General features: G+C 41.3%; 1 protein-coding gene across 1 annotated transcript in view; it reads right to left on the bottom strand.

Moving 5' to 3' along the window:
• The window catches only part of Tjp1 (tight junction protein 1), a 70,716-nt gene that overhangs the window by 23,083 nt on the left and 33,925 nt on the right, over positions 1-13,708 (bottom strand). The window contains exons 13-21 of the mRNA XM_013011897.1: positions 12,016-12,071; positions 11,442-11,524; positions 10,460-10,670; positions 10,043-10,143; positions 6,642-6,992; positions 6,074-6,313; positions 4,576-5,445; positions 4,328-4,425; positions 3,123-3,347 (exon numbers count right to left, since the gene is read on the bottom strand). Coding sequence (XP_012867351.1) covers positions 3,123-3,347; positions 4,328-4,425; positions 4,576-5,445; positions 6,074-6,313; positions 6,642-6,992; positions 10,043-10,143; positions 10,460-10,670; positions 11,442-11,524; positions 12,016-12,071 — 2,235 coding nt within the window. The remainder of the gene's footprint in view (positions 1-3,122; positions 3,348-4,327; positions 4,426-4,575; positions 5,446-6,073; positions 6,314-6,641; positions 6,993-10,042; positions 10,144-10,459; positions 10,671-11,441; positions 11,525-12,015; positions 12,072-13,708) is intronic.

The following is a 13,708-nucleotide window of genomic DNA, read 5'->3' as shown; positions in this document are numbered from 1 at the left end:
GCTTTTTTCTTTTTGCTTATGTGGTGCTGAGGAATCGAACCCAGGGCCTCAGGCATGCAAGGCAAGCACTCTACCACTGAGCCATCTTCCCAGCCCCTGAAAAATAATCTAAAATAAAAATGACTAGAGGTGTTGCCAAGTGGTAGAGCACTACTGCTAAAAACGTGTGTGTGGGTGGCGGTCTGTGTGTCTCAAATTAACAGAAAATTTAAAATACCTCTTTCATCTGATTCCTCAGAAAACCTTTTTACTAACCTTTTCAAACAAAGGTATTCTTTAAAGGTTGTATCTTGCCTAACAAATTTTATGTGAAAGGGTAGAGCCCCACTCCTCGGCCCTCTTCTAACAGGAACACCTGTGCTTAATGAAGTAAGAGAAGCAATTACTACAGGGTGAATCTTTCTTTTTATCAAGGTGAGTTCCTGTCTTGTAACACCCCACTAAATGCTCCTGTCTCGTACTATATGCACTTAACACAACCATTATACAACTCAAAAGTTTGTATTTGTATTTTTATCAATGTTTTCCAGAGAAATCAGTATCAATACGTACCATTATTTATTTAGTGGTGGTACTGGGGCTTCAAGTCAGGGCCTGGATGCTCTCCCTTATCTTTTTCCCTCAAGATTAGCACTCTACCATTTGGGCCACACCTCTACTTCTGGGTTTTTGGTGGTTAGTTGGAGATAAGGCCTCACGAAGTTTCCTGCCCCATTTAGCTCTGAGGTAAGATCCACAGATCTCAACTTCTGAGTAGCTAGGATTATAGGAGTGACCACTGGCTCTCAGCTAAGATTTTTTTTTCTTTGGTAGGTCGTGGGGCTTGAACTCTGGACCTGGGCACTGTCCCTCAGCTCTTCAGCTCAAGGCTAGGGCTGTACACTTGAGCCACAGCACCACTTCTGACTTTTTCTGCTTATGAGGTGCTAAGGAATCGAACCCAGGGCCTCATGCATGCAAAGCAAATACTCTATCACTGAGCCACCTTCCCAGCCCCACCAGCTGAGATTTTAATGTTTTAAATCTTCGCTTTTAACAGTGTCTTAAAAAAAAGTAGGTAACTGTAATGTGATTTTCAATGTTGAGGTTTAAATGTTTTTTTTTTTTTTTAACAGATCACTTTTTTTTTTTTTTTGCCGGTTGTGGGACCTGAACTCTGGGCCTGGGTGCTGTCCCTCAGGTCTTCAGCTCAAGGCTAGCTCTCTGCCACTTGAGCCACAGCGCCGCTTCCGGCTTTTTCTGCTTATGTGGTGCTGAGAATCGAACCCAGGGCTTCATGCATGCAAGGCAAGCGCTCTACCTCTGAGCCACCTTCCCAGCCCGAGGTTTAAATGTTTTTTAAGGAAATTTCGGATTCAGAAAAACCAAAGTAACTAATTAGTAAAAACATAGGTAAAAATGTAGGTACTTTTTTTTTTTTGGGTCCAGTCGGGGGGGCCTGAACTCTGGGCCTGAGCACTGTCCCTCGGCTCTTCAGCTCAAGGCTAGCACTCTACCACTTGAGCCACAGTGCCACTTTCTGGCTTTTTTCTTTTTGCTTATGTGGTGATGAGGAATCGAACCCAGAGCCTCATGCATGCGAGGCAAGCGCTCTACCACTGAGCCACCTTCCCAGCCCGTAGGCACTTTTTCTCTTAAGACACGAAAGTGGTATGCAATGACTTGTGGTGACAAGCTGGTGAGGCTGAACTTTAGTTGCATTTATTCAGTCAAATACTCATCTCGATGCTACTGTGACAAAACGTCTCTCATCAGTTCATGTTCATCAGAAGAGAGATGATGACGGTGGGCCTGGCCTATTCAGGGCGAAGCATATAGGCCTTCTCTGCATTTAGAGACTCTCTAGCAGCTCTGGATCTTCCTTCCCAGACTACCTGCCTTTGACTTAGGCCTGGCTTAGGTAGCCACCATTACTGTATAAATGAACTCCTTATGATAAATCCCTACCTGTTTTTTTCTGTTTTGTGGTGGTCTGAACACTGGTGCCTATGTGTTCATATCTAACTATCAGTGTGATATATTTACTGTCAGGACCCAACACAGGACAGACTCACCAGGCACAACAAGAAAAACATCACTGTAAAACCCAAGAGAAGGGAGCAGTAGAGACAGAAAAATAAGACTTAAGAGCTAACCCTGCCATTTCACTTAACCTCAGCTTGATTTTCCTGACTATAAAATGGAGCCAAAAAAATCTCTAACATCTCCCCAAGGTTCTAACAACAAAGGACAGAGGACACACACTGATCCTGAAGCAAAACAATATCTCTAATAAAACATTTCTCATACTTAACATCCCTATTTTTATGTTTAAGAAACAAAAAGAGATGGGTGCCGAGATGGGTGCCAGTGGCTCGCCCCTGTCATCCTAGCTACTCAGGAGGCTGAGATCTGAGGATCGTGTTTCAAAGCCAGCCTGGGCAGGAAAGTCTGTGAGAGTCTTATCTCCAATAAACCATCAGAAAACCAGAAGTGGCCCTGTGGCTCAAGTGGTAAAGCACTGGCCTTGAGCTGAAGAGCAGAGGGACAGGGCCCAGGCCCAGAGTTCAAGCCCCACGATCCACAAAAAAACAAACCACACACACACACACACACACACACACACACTTAGCAGATGCACATACAGTGTCTCTGAGCTTCATTCTGGTCTTCAGTTTACTTCTTTTATTTAAAATCCTTTGACTTTAGCATCTTTTCTGACACTAAGCTTCCTACCATTTAGTATAAGACCAAAGCCACACCTTCCAGAACTTGAGAGTACACACAAGAAGGAGCACTAGAGCCTAAAGAAACCTGTATTATATGTCAACAATTTCCTTAAAAAGACTGACTTTCTAGCTACTCAGGAGGCTGAGATCTGAGGATCAAGGTTCAAAGCCAGCCCAGGCAGGAAAAGTCTGTGAGACTCTTATCTCATCAATAAGCCACTCAGAAAACCAGAAGTGGCTCTGTGGCTCAAGTAGTAGAGCCTAGCCTTGAGCTGAAGAGCTGAGGGACAGCGCCCAGGCCGAGTTCAAGCCCCGAGACCACCACCACCAACAAAAAAGACTGGCTTTCATGAAGTTCATTTCATCTTATGCTAATAAACCTATTTCTAAAAAGTTTTAGGTAAAATAACTTACTTTGAATAACTAGAAAAATTTGGTTGATTCTGAGAATGACCAGGTTTGGCAGGCTCTGGTAGGTGGCTGGCAGGAATGTGTGCAGGTGGTTTGTTCTCAAAACTTCTTCGGTCAAAGTATGAGAGCTGCTTTCGATAATACTCTTCATCTTCCTCAGGATCATAATGATTTGACCGAACGATATCTTCAGGAGGCTTCACCTGAGGTTTTTGAGGTTCTGGGATCCTGGCAGATAATGAGTGACAGATGGAAATTCTTTTTAGATGTTAACTTTTGAAAGAAAAGGAAATCATGTCATTTTGATCTTTGCAGGAACTGCTGTGATTTCTAAGGATTTAACTAAACAACAGTAGAACAGCTACTTCCAGGTCCTCTGGAAGGTAGGCTCCTCCTGTCTCCTGAGTCCTTCCACATAGTGCAGCAAGCTGCTTTATCTGTTTAAGGGGTCTCAGCAGGGTTAGAACAGTTCATCGGGAAGCAAGGAGGGAGTCGAACCACACAGTGAGCTGCCAACACCAACTGCAACAAATGATATGCTTTAGGATTTCACAGAGTACTCTGAAGAAAACCTTTAAGAAATTAAGATGGTGGGCTGGGAAGGTGGCTCAGTGGTAGAGCGCTTGCCTTGTATGCATGAGGCCCTGGGTTCGATTCCTCAGCATCACATAAGCAAAAAAGCAAAAAGCCGCAAGTGGCGCTGTGGCTCAAGTGGTAGAGCGCGAGCCTTGAGCTCAGGAGGGACAGCGCTCAGGCCCAGAGTTCAGGCCCACGACTGGACCCAAAAAACAAAACAAAACAAACAAGGAAATTAAGATGGGAGGGGATGAACTTTGAAATACAGTACAACTATGCATAAAGGTCGCCTAAAAGGACCTCAACAAAAGTTGCTGGTCAAGAAGGGGTTCAGCATTTGCTGATCAAGTATGAGAGCTCTGAGTTTAAAACTCTGGAACCCTAAAACAAAAATCTAGATAAGGTTTGTGTACTGAGGTATAATGAAGGTTTATTACACAATGTATATGGAAGCTTTTTATTATTATTCATTTTTGTAGAACCAGTGTTTTAAGCGAGCTTTTGGCTTTTGAGGAAGAACAAGATCTTCTGACCTCCTTTTCACCCTCTCTTCTACTAGCAGTACAAGGTGTTCTCCCCTAACAAGGTAAACTCCCAGTCAGCTCTGTCACAACTGCCACAAACATACCCACCTGTAGAGAGTTTTGTCATGTTCACTGAACTGATTCTGAGACGTGGGCTTAGGGGCAGTGATGGGGGCACCTGGAGGTTTCGATGCTACTTCTGATGGCTGTAGAGATAAGACAAAGAAAGAAGTTCAAGGAATGGACAGCTACTGCCACAAAGAATTCTTTGCGTAGAGGGGAGGGTGGGGAGGGAGCGGAGCAGCATCTGTTCTTCACTTCCCTACCTGCGTATCCAGGCACACTGATGTTCTCACCTTAAAACTGACAGTGTCAGTCCCATCCTTCTTGTTCTCCAAGGATGCGGATCTTTTGTTCTCAAACATTTTAACTCTGGTGAGAACAGACTGTGGTTTCATTGCCGGATCCTCTTCCTCTTCAGTTAGGGTTGGGGGTGGGGGCAATGGTTTGGCAGTTGCAGGAAGGGCTTCGGGCTTATGTTGGGAGGAAGGTAGCAGAGGAGGGACAAGCGCAGCACCATGAAGAGGCTCGTAAAGGCCTGCTTTGGAGGTAAATCCTTGTGATGCTACTTGCTCATAATTTCGTGAGTACTGGTCAAAATACGGCTTGGGCTCCGAGGGCTTAGGAGCAGCTGAGTAGGGCTGGGCTTCCGGTCTGTATCTGCTGTGTATATCATATCCGGGGACTGGCTGCTCTTCACGTCGTAGGGTGGAGGTTCTAGGTGGTGGTTCATAGCGTGGTCTACTGTCATAGGAGAGAGGGGCTGGTTCTTCAAAACGTTGGAAATAGCCTCGTTCTGAGGGCTCTGCTGGTAGCTGTCTGGAGTCAAGGTCTCGAGGAGGCTGACTATGGAAAGGGGGACGAGGCTGGGCGGACTGTCTGTCATCATAGTAAGACCACTGTTCTTCATAGGGAGGGACTTGTTCTTCATATTGCAGGCGATGGTCATAGTTTCGAGAGAATTGGTCCGTATAGTTTGAGGAGTCATATCTGTATGTGGGCTGCTCAAGGTCTCTGCTGGCTTGCTTCTCTAAGTATGGAAGTTGGGGTTCATAGGTCAGATTTGCCTCTTTGTCTGGCCTCTGGCCTGGGTGGCCAACTGCTGGTTGTTTCAAGATGTGATTCTGTCTCATCATTTCCTCAGGATATGGATCTTTTCTATATACCTGTATAAAAAATTCACACTTGAGAAACAGGGATCATTTTCAATTCTACTCTATTTAATAAATACTAAATTATGACGAACATATGAAAATAATATGTTCCACCATTTTATTACCAGCATAGACAAGATTAGTGGAGAAAGCTAGTTTAAGTAAAGCGCAAAATTTGCAGGTAGGGGCTTTCATGTTTTAGCAAATTCTAAATGAAAAGTGAGTTAAAGATAAATTAATAAATTTAGTAGAAAATTAATGCATTGAGCTGATTCATTTGATTTTGACAGCAAAAATGAAAATCAGAAACTGTATGGTTGCCACAATTTGTATCAACAAAAAGATTGATGATGGGTCTCAACTACATTTTAAGGAATTCTGGAAGCTACCGAAAACCCAAAATAAAGATAATAAAAATCTTAAAGCACACATCTCAGTCAAAAGGCCTCTTTCTCAAATCATCAGTAGACCACGGGAAGCCATGCACACTACGAAACAGAAAGGATCTGTACTGAGTTGAAGCACTAGAGTGCGTAAGCCCACAGTAAAAAGCAAAGGAAAACTGAAAGGGTAAAGCAACAACAATCATGTGTAGATTGATGGAGAGCAACAGATCAGTGCGGCACTGCGGCACAGGTACCTTTGCTGGATCTACATGCGACGGCAGTGATGCTTCTTGATCCCTTAGCATTATGTGAGCTGCCTCAGCACTTGGTGTTCTTAAAGAATCAGCTTGTGGTGAGTGACAGGTAGAAGGAGCTGGGGCGGGCTCCTCCAGTCTGACATTAGTTAAATTTACATTGGGATTAACTGCAGAGGTTGATGATGCTGGGTTTGTTTCAGGCGAAAGGTAAGGGACTGGAGATGAGGCTTCTGCTTTCTGTGAAGTTTTTAAAATATTTTAAATATAGTGTTTTTGTTTCCTGCTAACTTCTCACGTCAATTTATCGTGACGGCAGACATACATTTAAAGGCCCTGAGTAGCAATGTTTAAGTTATCACCTACTGTACTAATTTTTTTAATTCAATATATTGCTGTGTAAGTTGAACACACTTTTAAAATCTAGAATTAAGTCCTTGGTACTTTGAAGCTAAAGATTAAGTCTTAATCTGGACAAAGGACAAAATATATTCTTTCATTCAATCACCACATTGTCAAATTTAATAATGCACTGCTAGCTACAAAACGTCGAAGGCTCACTGCTTACCTGTTGAGAGGCTGTCTTAAATCCAGGGGAGTCTATTCTATGAATAGGTTGTGGCTGGGCTTGTGGTGGGTAAGGAGGATATGTTTGGTTTTCATGATGCATTCCAGAGGAGTCCTCTCTTACAGGCTCAGAGGACCGTGTAATGGCAGACTCCGGTGGAGTCCCCACCTCATCATTAAGAGTTTCATCTAGTTCTTGATCAGTGTAGGCCCCGCCTTCTGTATCTGTGTCTTCATAGTCAGAAGTGTGTCTACTGTCCGTGCTATACATTGAGTACTCACTACCTGGGGCTGACAGGTAGGACAGACGATCATCATGCAAATCAAGGTCATCACTTGTAGCACCATCCGCCTGGGTCAAATAAAAGTAAATTAAAAATTTTATTCAGCAGTTCTTTAAGAGATGGCCTTTATTTTACAAGGGAGACTGGAAAAGGGTATTTTTGTTGGAGAAATCGTATCTGTTTCTTGAAACTTCTGGTGAAGAAAGGGCAAGAAGATAGTACACGCACACATGCAGACATACATAGCACCCACTGAGATCTGAAGGGCTTGGATAGAGGCAACGGTGATCGGCCAACCAGAACAAAGCTAGACTCCAGGGCTCAGCCCCAGAGAACAATAAAGACATCCTGGCACTATACATATTTATAAATGTAGACACTAGCTTTTTATTAGTTCAAAGCCAAGGTGAAGAGGGAGAATGCTAACAAACCAAGCTCATAAACACAAAGACACACTGACAGAACAGTGCACGTGAGAATAACTACAATAAACCCCATGGTTCAAGTTGAATAAGAGATACTATGTTCAGAATACATATTGTTTAAGGTTGGCCTTTATGGAAGCTTTTTATGGAATGTAACAAAAATCAGCACCTATGTAGTGGTTGTCCCACTCAATTAAGAAGATGTTTTAAATTACTTTTCATAGAAGTAGTTAGTATTCAATAGATGAAAAGAAAGAAAGCTGGTTATGCTTCTCTTTTGCAAGAGCTCTGATAACTTCTAATGGTCTACAGTCTACATCAGTTTCGGAGGCAATCAGAAAGTGAGGAGTATTTGAGGGAAAAGGAATTCTGTGATTGTAATCAGCAGATTGTTACTAGGCACTAATTTGAAACTAGGACTTGAATTAACAGAACAGCCCTTGAAGATGTTGCCTTGACATGGTACCTAGTTAAGCCTGAGGCGCTGAGGAATATGGAATCCCGAAATCAGAAGTTGTATGATGAATTTTCACACTAAATGAATGAATGACAACTCTAAGACTTTTGGTCTCCACGAACAGCACGACTAAGTAGCAGATTTAGTGCTCCCTCACAAGACTGCTGTGCCAAGGAGCACAATCTTGGGAGTCAGGATGCCTGAATAGAGCTTTTCATCAAATCCCAGCTTAGTTCCATAAGCGTGTGAACACTTGCCTTCCTGGTCAGAAACATGAAGGTGTGTCAGGCCTTCCCTTCTTCTTTCTATCAGAGTATCTGCCAGCCGGAGGAGCGAGAGAATCTCAGGGCTTGAAACCTCACTGGCTTCTAAATGCTATAATGGTTGCTGCAGAAGAATATTCTTGCTATTTACTTCTAATCTTTAACTTGCCAGGGAAATATTTAAAGCCTAGGGAAGAGTAACTGAGAATTCACCAGTCCACCTCGTTTCTACACCTGGTTTGAAATGCACAAATAAGCAAGAATCATGGGTTGTTTTGAACGAGGAAATGTTAGTTACATCTACATGATAAGAATGCTTCAAGATGACTTCTCTTGATTTAGTAGGAACCGTAAAAAAGGAAACTCTTCCAAGCAATTAGGACAAATTAGTTTTAGCAAAGTCAATGTGAAAACAAGTGTTTTTTTTTCTTTATAGTCTGACAAAGTACAATTAGATGTCAGGGCAGGAAGAGAAATCAAGGCTGATTTAAGTTGTAACAACTTTTCTTAGTTTTAAAATGCATCAAATCTATTCAATAATAGATCATCCATGTTTCCTCAGATGGAAGATTGAAGTCAGATCTGTATTTTAAAGGCAAGCAAAGAAAGGAAGTACGTAATATTCCAAAGACATATTTTAGAAAATTAAGACTGTGACTAAAAAAACAAAAAAAACACCTCTCAGGAGCAAAGATTTAGACTTGTTTCAAAAGTTTACTAGTGAAAGCCATTACTATTCTACCTGACAAGAGACTAACAGAAGTGCATACAGTTTATAGAAGTTTAGTAGGGCAAAGCCTGCAAATTTTTTTTTTTCTATAATTGCCACAAAAGTAAAAACTTGATAACTGTGTTGCTGTAGTGTAGTGTTTTTCCCCCCACCTTGAATTTCCTCTTCTGGTGTCTCTGCTGACATGTAAGTTATTTAGAGATACTGGCCTCTCACCAGCATGGTCTACCCCCCAAATAGTATATGATGACAAAAAGTATGGTTCTGCTGTTTAACCATAGCTGAGCATGGTGCAACACGGCTAGCTAATACACTAGGAGCCACTGTTTGCAGAGGCTGTGTGTCTGGAAAGGGGCACACGGTCTTACTCATGCATCATGCACTACCAGCCAGGCAGAGGACGACGGTAGAGGCCATGCAGGGGCAAAACACAACAAAAACCAAACCAACAAGGAAATACAAAAAAATGAAACAAAAAACTTCCCTAACAAGCCAAACTTACTAATAGTGCACTGATCTGAAGAAGGTAAAAGGCATTATAAACAAAGTTTCCTTTAGTTTCCTTTAACAGTGTACTTTGAGAAATGATGAACTCTCCAAACAAAACACAAAGACCCTTTCCATCCCAGAACTGCTACAAAACCAGGCTGACAATAGAAAGCAATTATTTTAAGCTGGCCATTTGGGTGCATACAAAATCAAAACTTAAAACCAAAAAAGGTCTGTTGTACTTAGTATTTTCCAGGTTAAGGAGGTTATAATGGGTGCTAAGTGGGGAAAATATTTGCAAGGTAAAAAAACTAACGGGAATATTTACAAGGCTTCTCATGGTCTTTATCATGCTAGTGGCCGCTGTGGCAGCCCTCAAGTCAGGACCAAGCCCTGCCCCATGCATGCTGAAGACAGCACTCCGGGAGATGCTCAGGCCAGCCCAAATCCCCTCATTTTCACAGGAAATTGAAGTCAGGTTCAAAGGGAATTGGTTTTCATTAGAATTTGAGAATTCGTCACAAAGAATCCCACTGGAGTGGCTATTTAATAGGGACAGAAATTTCAGAATCTTTTAGTATTGAAAACAGCTTTTATCACCCCTACATACAAATGTTAAAAACACAAAAGCTAACTTTTCCAAAGTTACTTGTATGTCTCAGTTCAGTAAGAAAACTCTGGTAACTCAAAGGTATCCTTGGCTAGTTGTAAAATTTAATAAATGGGTCAAGCAACTTAATAGGAAATGTCTTACCTTTCCCTCTGAAACCCAGACCAGCTGGTTCTGTTGCTGTTGAACTGCTTCTTTCAATGCACCATACCAACCATCATTCATTGAATTTAAGTTAATTGTAGCTGAGAAGAAATCAATAGTTTTATGGTTAAAACACTGCCAACAGGCAGAATTCACTCAACAATTTTTTTGTTTTTAAAGAAAAGCATCATTACTGACAAAGATGGTGCTAGGGGATTAAAAACATTTGAAATTTCTATTTTGGACATTGTACATTTACTTTTTATTCAATCAAACATTCTCCTTCAACTCTTAACATGACTTGAAGTTTTCCAAGCAAAGATCATGTAAAAATTTTAGTATTTGAACAATGTAACATTTTTGCCTGTATACTGTTGCCTGGACATTTTAAACTGAAAGAAGAATTAATATACTCACTTGTAAAAAGGTGATGATTATTTTTACGAAGTTTATGAGATCGTTCATATAGTTTCCTGGCACTTTTCCGAGATTCTGGACATAACCTCATTCTCATCGTTTTCACACCTTGCTTAGAATCCGGGTTAAGAAATACAACAATTGGATACCACTGTGCATAATTAAGACGATCAACAGCATTTGGTGTTACATCTAATAAAGCATGTTTGTCCTGGAGAAAGAAAAGTATTAAACAAAAATATTATACATATAAGACATCATTAGTATCTTCAAAATGGCCACAGCTTAAACTATGTCTCAATTTTAATAAAACTTTTTTAGGATGTCTTAGGAGAACATGTTAAAAAGAAGTTAATTTCTAACATACTTTAAAATTTAAAAAATCAATGTATATTTAAGACATGGCTACAGTACATAAAACTTAATACTATTATCTGTGCTACATGAAAAAAAGCTCATCAATTCAATTTTCCTGGCATTCTCTCACATTAAGTGCACCCTGAGTTGCACTATTCAATAGTCTGTCATTTTGAACATCATATATGATTGCAGTAATAAAGGATCACCTTTTGCTGCTTATAATAACTACTTCTTTAAAAGTGGTTACTATTAATGTCTTTTGCTAAGGGCTTAATTTGTTTATGGTGTATCAATTAAAATCTGAGGAAAACTACTTTTGCTTTCAAATTAAATCGAGTTTTCTTACTCAGAAACACAGCATTTTAAGTTTTAAAGCAAGTAAGTCAATCTTATTCTTTTGGTCAGTAACGTGATTTGAACTCAGAGCCTGGGCACTGTACCTGAGCTCTTTTGCTCAAGGCTAGCACTCTACCACTTTGAGCCACATCGCCACTTCCAGTTTTCTGGTGGTTTCCCATACCAACTGGCTTTCAACAGTGATTCTTAGATCTCATCCTACTGAACAGCTAGGATTACAGGTGGGCTATCAGCACCCAGCTTAGGTCAATCTTTAGTAACTTACTTGATCTATTATTTGCTTGATTGTATGAAGGCGAATAATGCCAGAGCTACGTTGGTCAGTTCCAGCATCTCGTGGTTCACTCTCTATGCACAAAGACAGGACAAAAAAAAGTATATTTTCATTTGGTTAGATCAGAAGTTCCCGACTACTAGGCACAAAAGAAATTCTGGATCCTGTGGCGAGCTGTGCATTTTGGCCTGTAGTAGAGGTCTAGAGCAGATGAGCAAATACTCTTCCCCCTAAGCAACCTCTTCTCATTCACTGTGAAAGCCAACCCCAGCCCCCACAGCCCATGTAAGAACCAGACTGGGTTAGACATCAGGACTGGAAGGAGGCAAATGAGGCACTGGCTTGGGGCAAATAAGGGAATAAAGATTGTTAGTAGTCAAGACAATAATATGACACAGTAATTTCCAACAAATCCTAATAAACACAAAAATATCATAATGGACAACCTATCAAAATTTTAAAAATCAATTAGTACAAGCTGAGTAAAAATTAAAGATTGTCACTCAGCCAAAAGAAATGATTAATGCAATAATTCTCTCAATGAGATCAAGACTTTTCTTCAAACTGTATCCAGTCTTCCAGAAAAGTAAAAATCTGTGTTTGATGTAAATAAAAAAATACCTAAACGTAAAATAGTATGAGTTTTTTCATGTTTACTGTTTTTCCAGTGTTTATCCAACTACTTGTATATTCTGGGAAAAATCAGCCACTAGAAATTGATAAAATGCGAAAAAAAAAAGGTATGCATATATTTCTTTTCTTTACTTTTTTTTTTGTTTTTTGTTTTGCCGGTTGTGGGGTCTGAACTCTGGGCCTGGGCACTGTCCCTCAGCTCTTCAGCTCAAGGCAAGCGCTCTACCACTTGAGCCACAGTGCCACTTCTGACTTTTTCTGCTTACGTGGTGCTAAGGAATCAAACTCAGGGCCTTTTGCATGCAAGGCAAGCATTCTACCACTGAGCCACCTTCCCAGCCCCTGAGGAATAATTCAAAGAGGACACTAACTACACAACTTGAGCCCCAATGATGACAGCATGGGCACAGAGTAACCTGACTCAAGCATGAGCCCTCCCCATGGCTGAGTTCTAGAAATGTTTTTAACTGCTCACCTAATTCTTCTCCTAAATTTGGTTAAAAATGGAGTCACTAACAACTTCTACAAGTAATCTACAAACAATGGCCAAAAGACTTCTAAGACAACAACCAAAAAAGCCCTAATAAACAGAATGAGAAATCAGAATAGCAATTTCTAATTTGTTCCAATTTTACTATCCTATGTCTGCAAATCTGACATTACTTACAACTTTATCATCAACCAAATAAAAAGCAATCAAAAAAAAGATATTGTTGTGATCTTTAACAGTATGTAGTTAGCAAATGTTAAAAGAAGCATAGCTGGGCACTGGTGGCTCATGCCTGTAAATCTAGCCTCTCAGGAGGCTGAGATGTGAGGATCATGCTTCAAAGCCAGCCCAGACAGAAAAGTTCTATTTTTTTTTGGTTGGTCATGGGGCTTGAACTCTGGGCCTGAGCGCTGTCCCTTAGCTCTTTAGCTTAAGGCTAGCGCTCTGTCAGAAAAGTTTTTTTTTTTTTTTTGGGGGGGGGGTCTGGTCGTGGGGCCTGAACTCTGGGCCTGGGCGCTGTCCCTCAGCAATTCAGCTCAAGGCTAGCACTTTACTTGAGCCACAGCGCCACTTCCGGCTTTTTTTCTTTTTACTTATGTGGTGCTGAGGAATCGAATCCAGGGCCTCAGGCATGCAAGGCAAGCACTCTACCACTGAGCCACCTTCCCAGCCCCAGAAAATTTCTTTATCTCCAATTAACCACCAGAAAACCGGAAGTGGCTCTATGACTCCAGTGGTGGAGTGCTTGCCTTGAGCTGAAGAGCTGAGAGACAGCACCCAGGCCCCGAATTCAGGCCCCACGACCGACTGAGGGGAAAAAATGGAGTATAGACTCTCAGACTTTCCTACATACCTGGACTAGCTTCAAACCACTCCTCAAATCTCAGTTTACATGAACAGCTAGGATTACAGGCATGAATCACCCGTGCCCAGCTTCATAGTGGTATTTTTGTAATTAGAAAAATGCATCCCCCACAGTATAACCCCTGCTTTCTCTATATTTGATGTCAGTATAACTTGTGGAGGAGATGGGGAAAAACCAGTTGTTTCAGGACACAGGTGGACCTGTTGCAACAATGAGAAGTACAAGTTGTCATGTCCAAAACGAGCTTTACAATGTCGGTGCGGGGGGGGG

The sequence above is a fragment of the Dipodomys ordii genome, unplaced genomic scaffold (assembly GCF_000151885.1).
Source record: "Dipodomys ordii isolate 6190 unplaced genomic scaffold, Dord_2.0 Scaffold15, whole genome shotgun sequence".
Taxonomy (NCBI): Eukaryota; Metazoa; Chordata; class Mammalia; order Rodentia; family Heteromyidae; genus Dipodomys; species Dipodomys ordii.
This window is presented reverse-complemented; position numbering and strand designations above follow the sequence as displayed.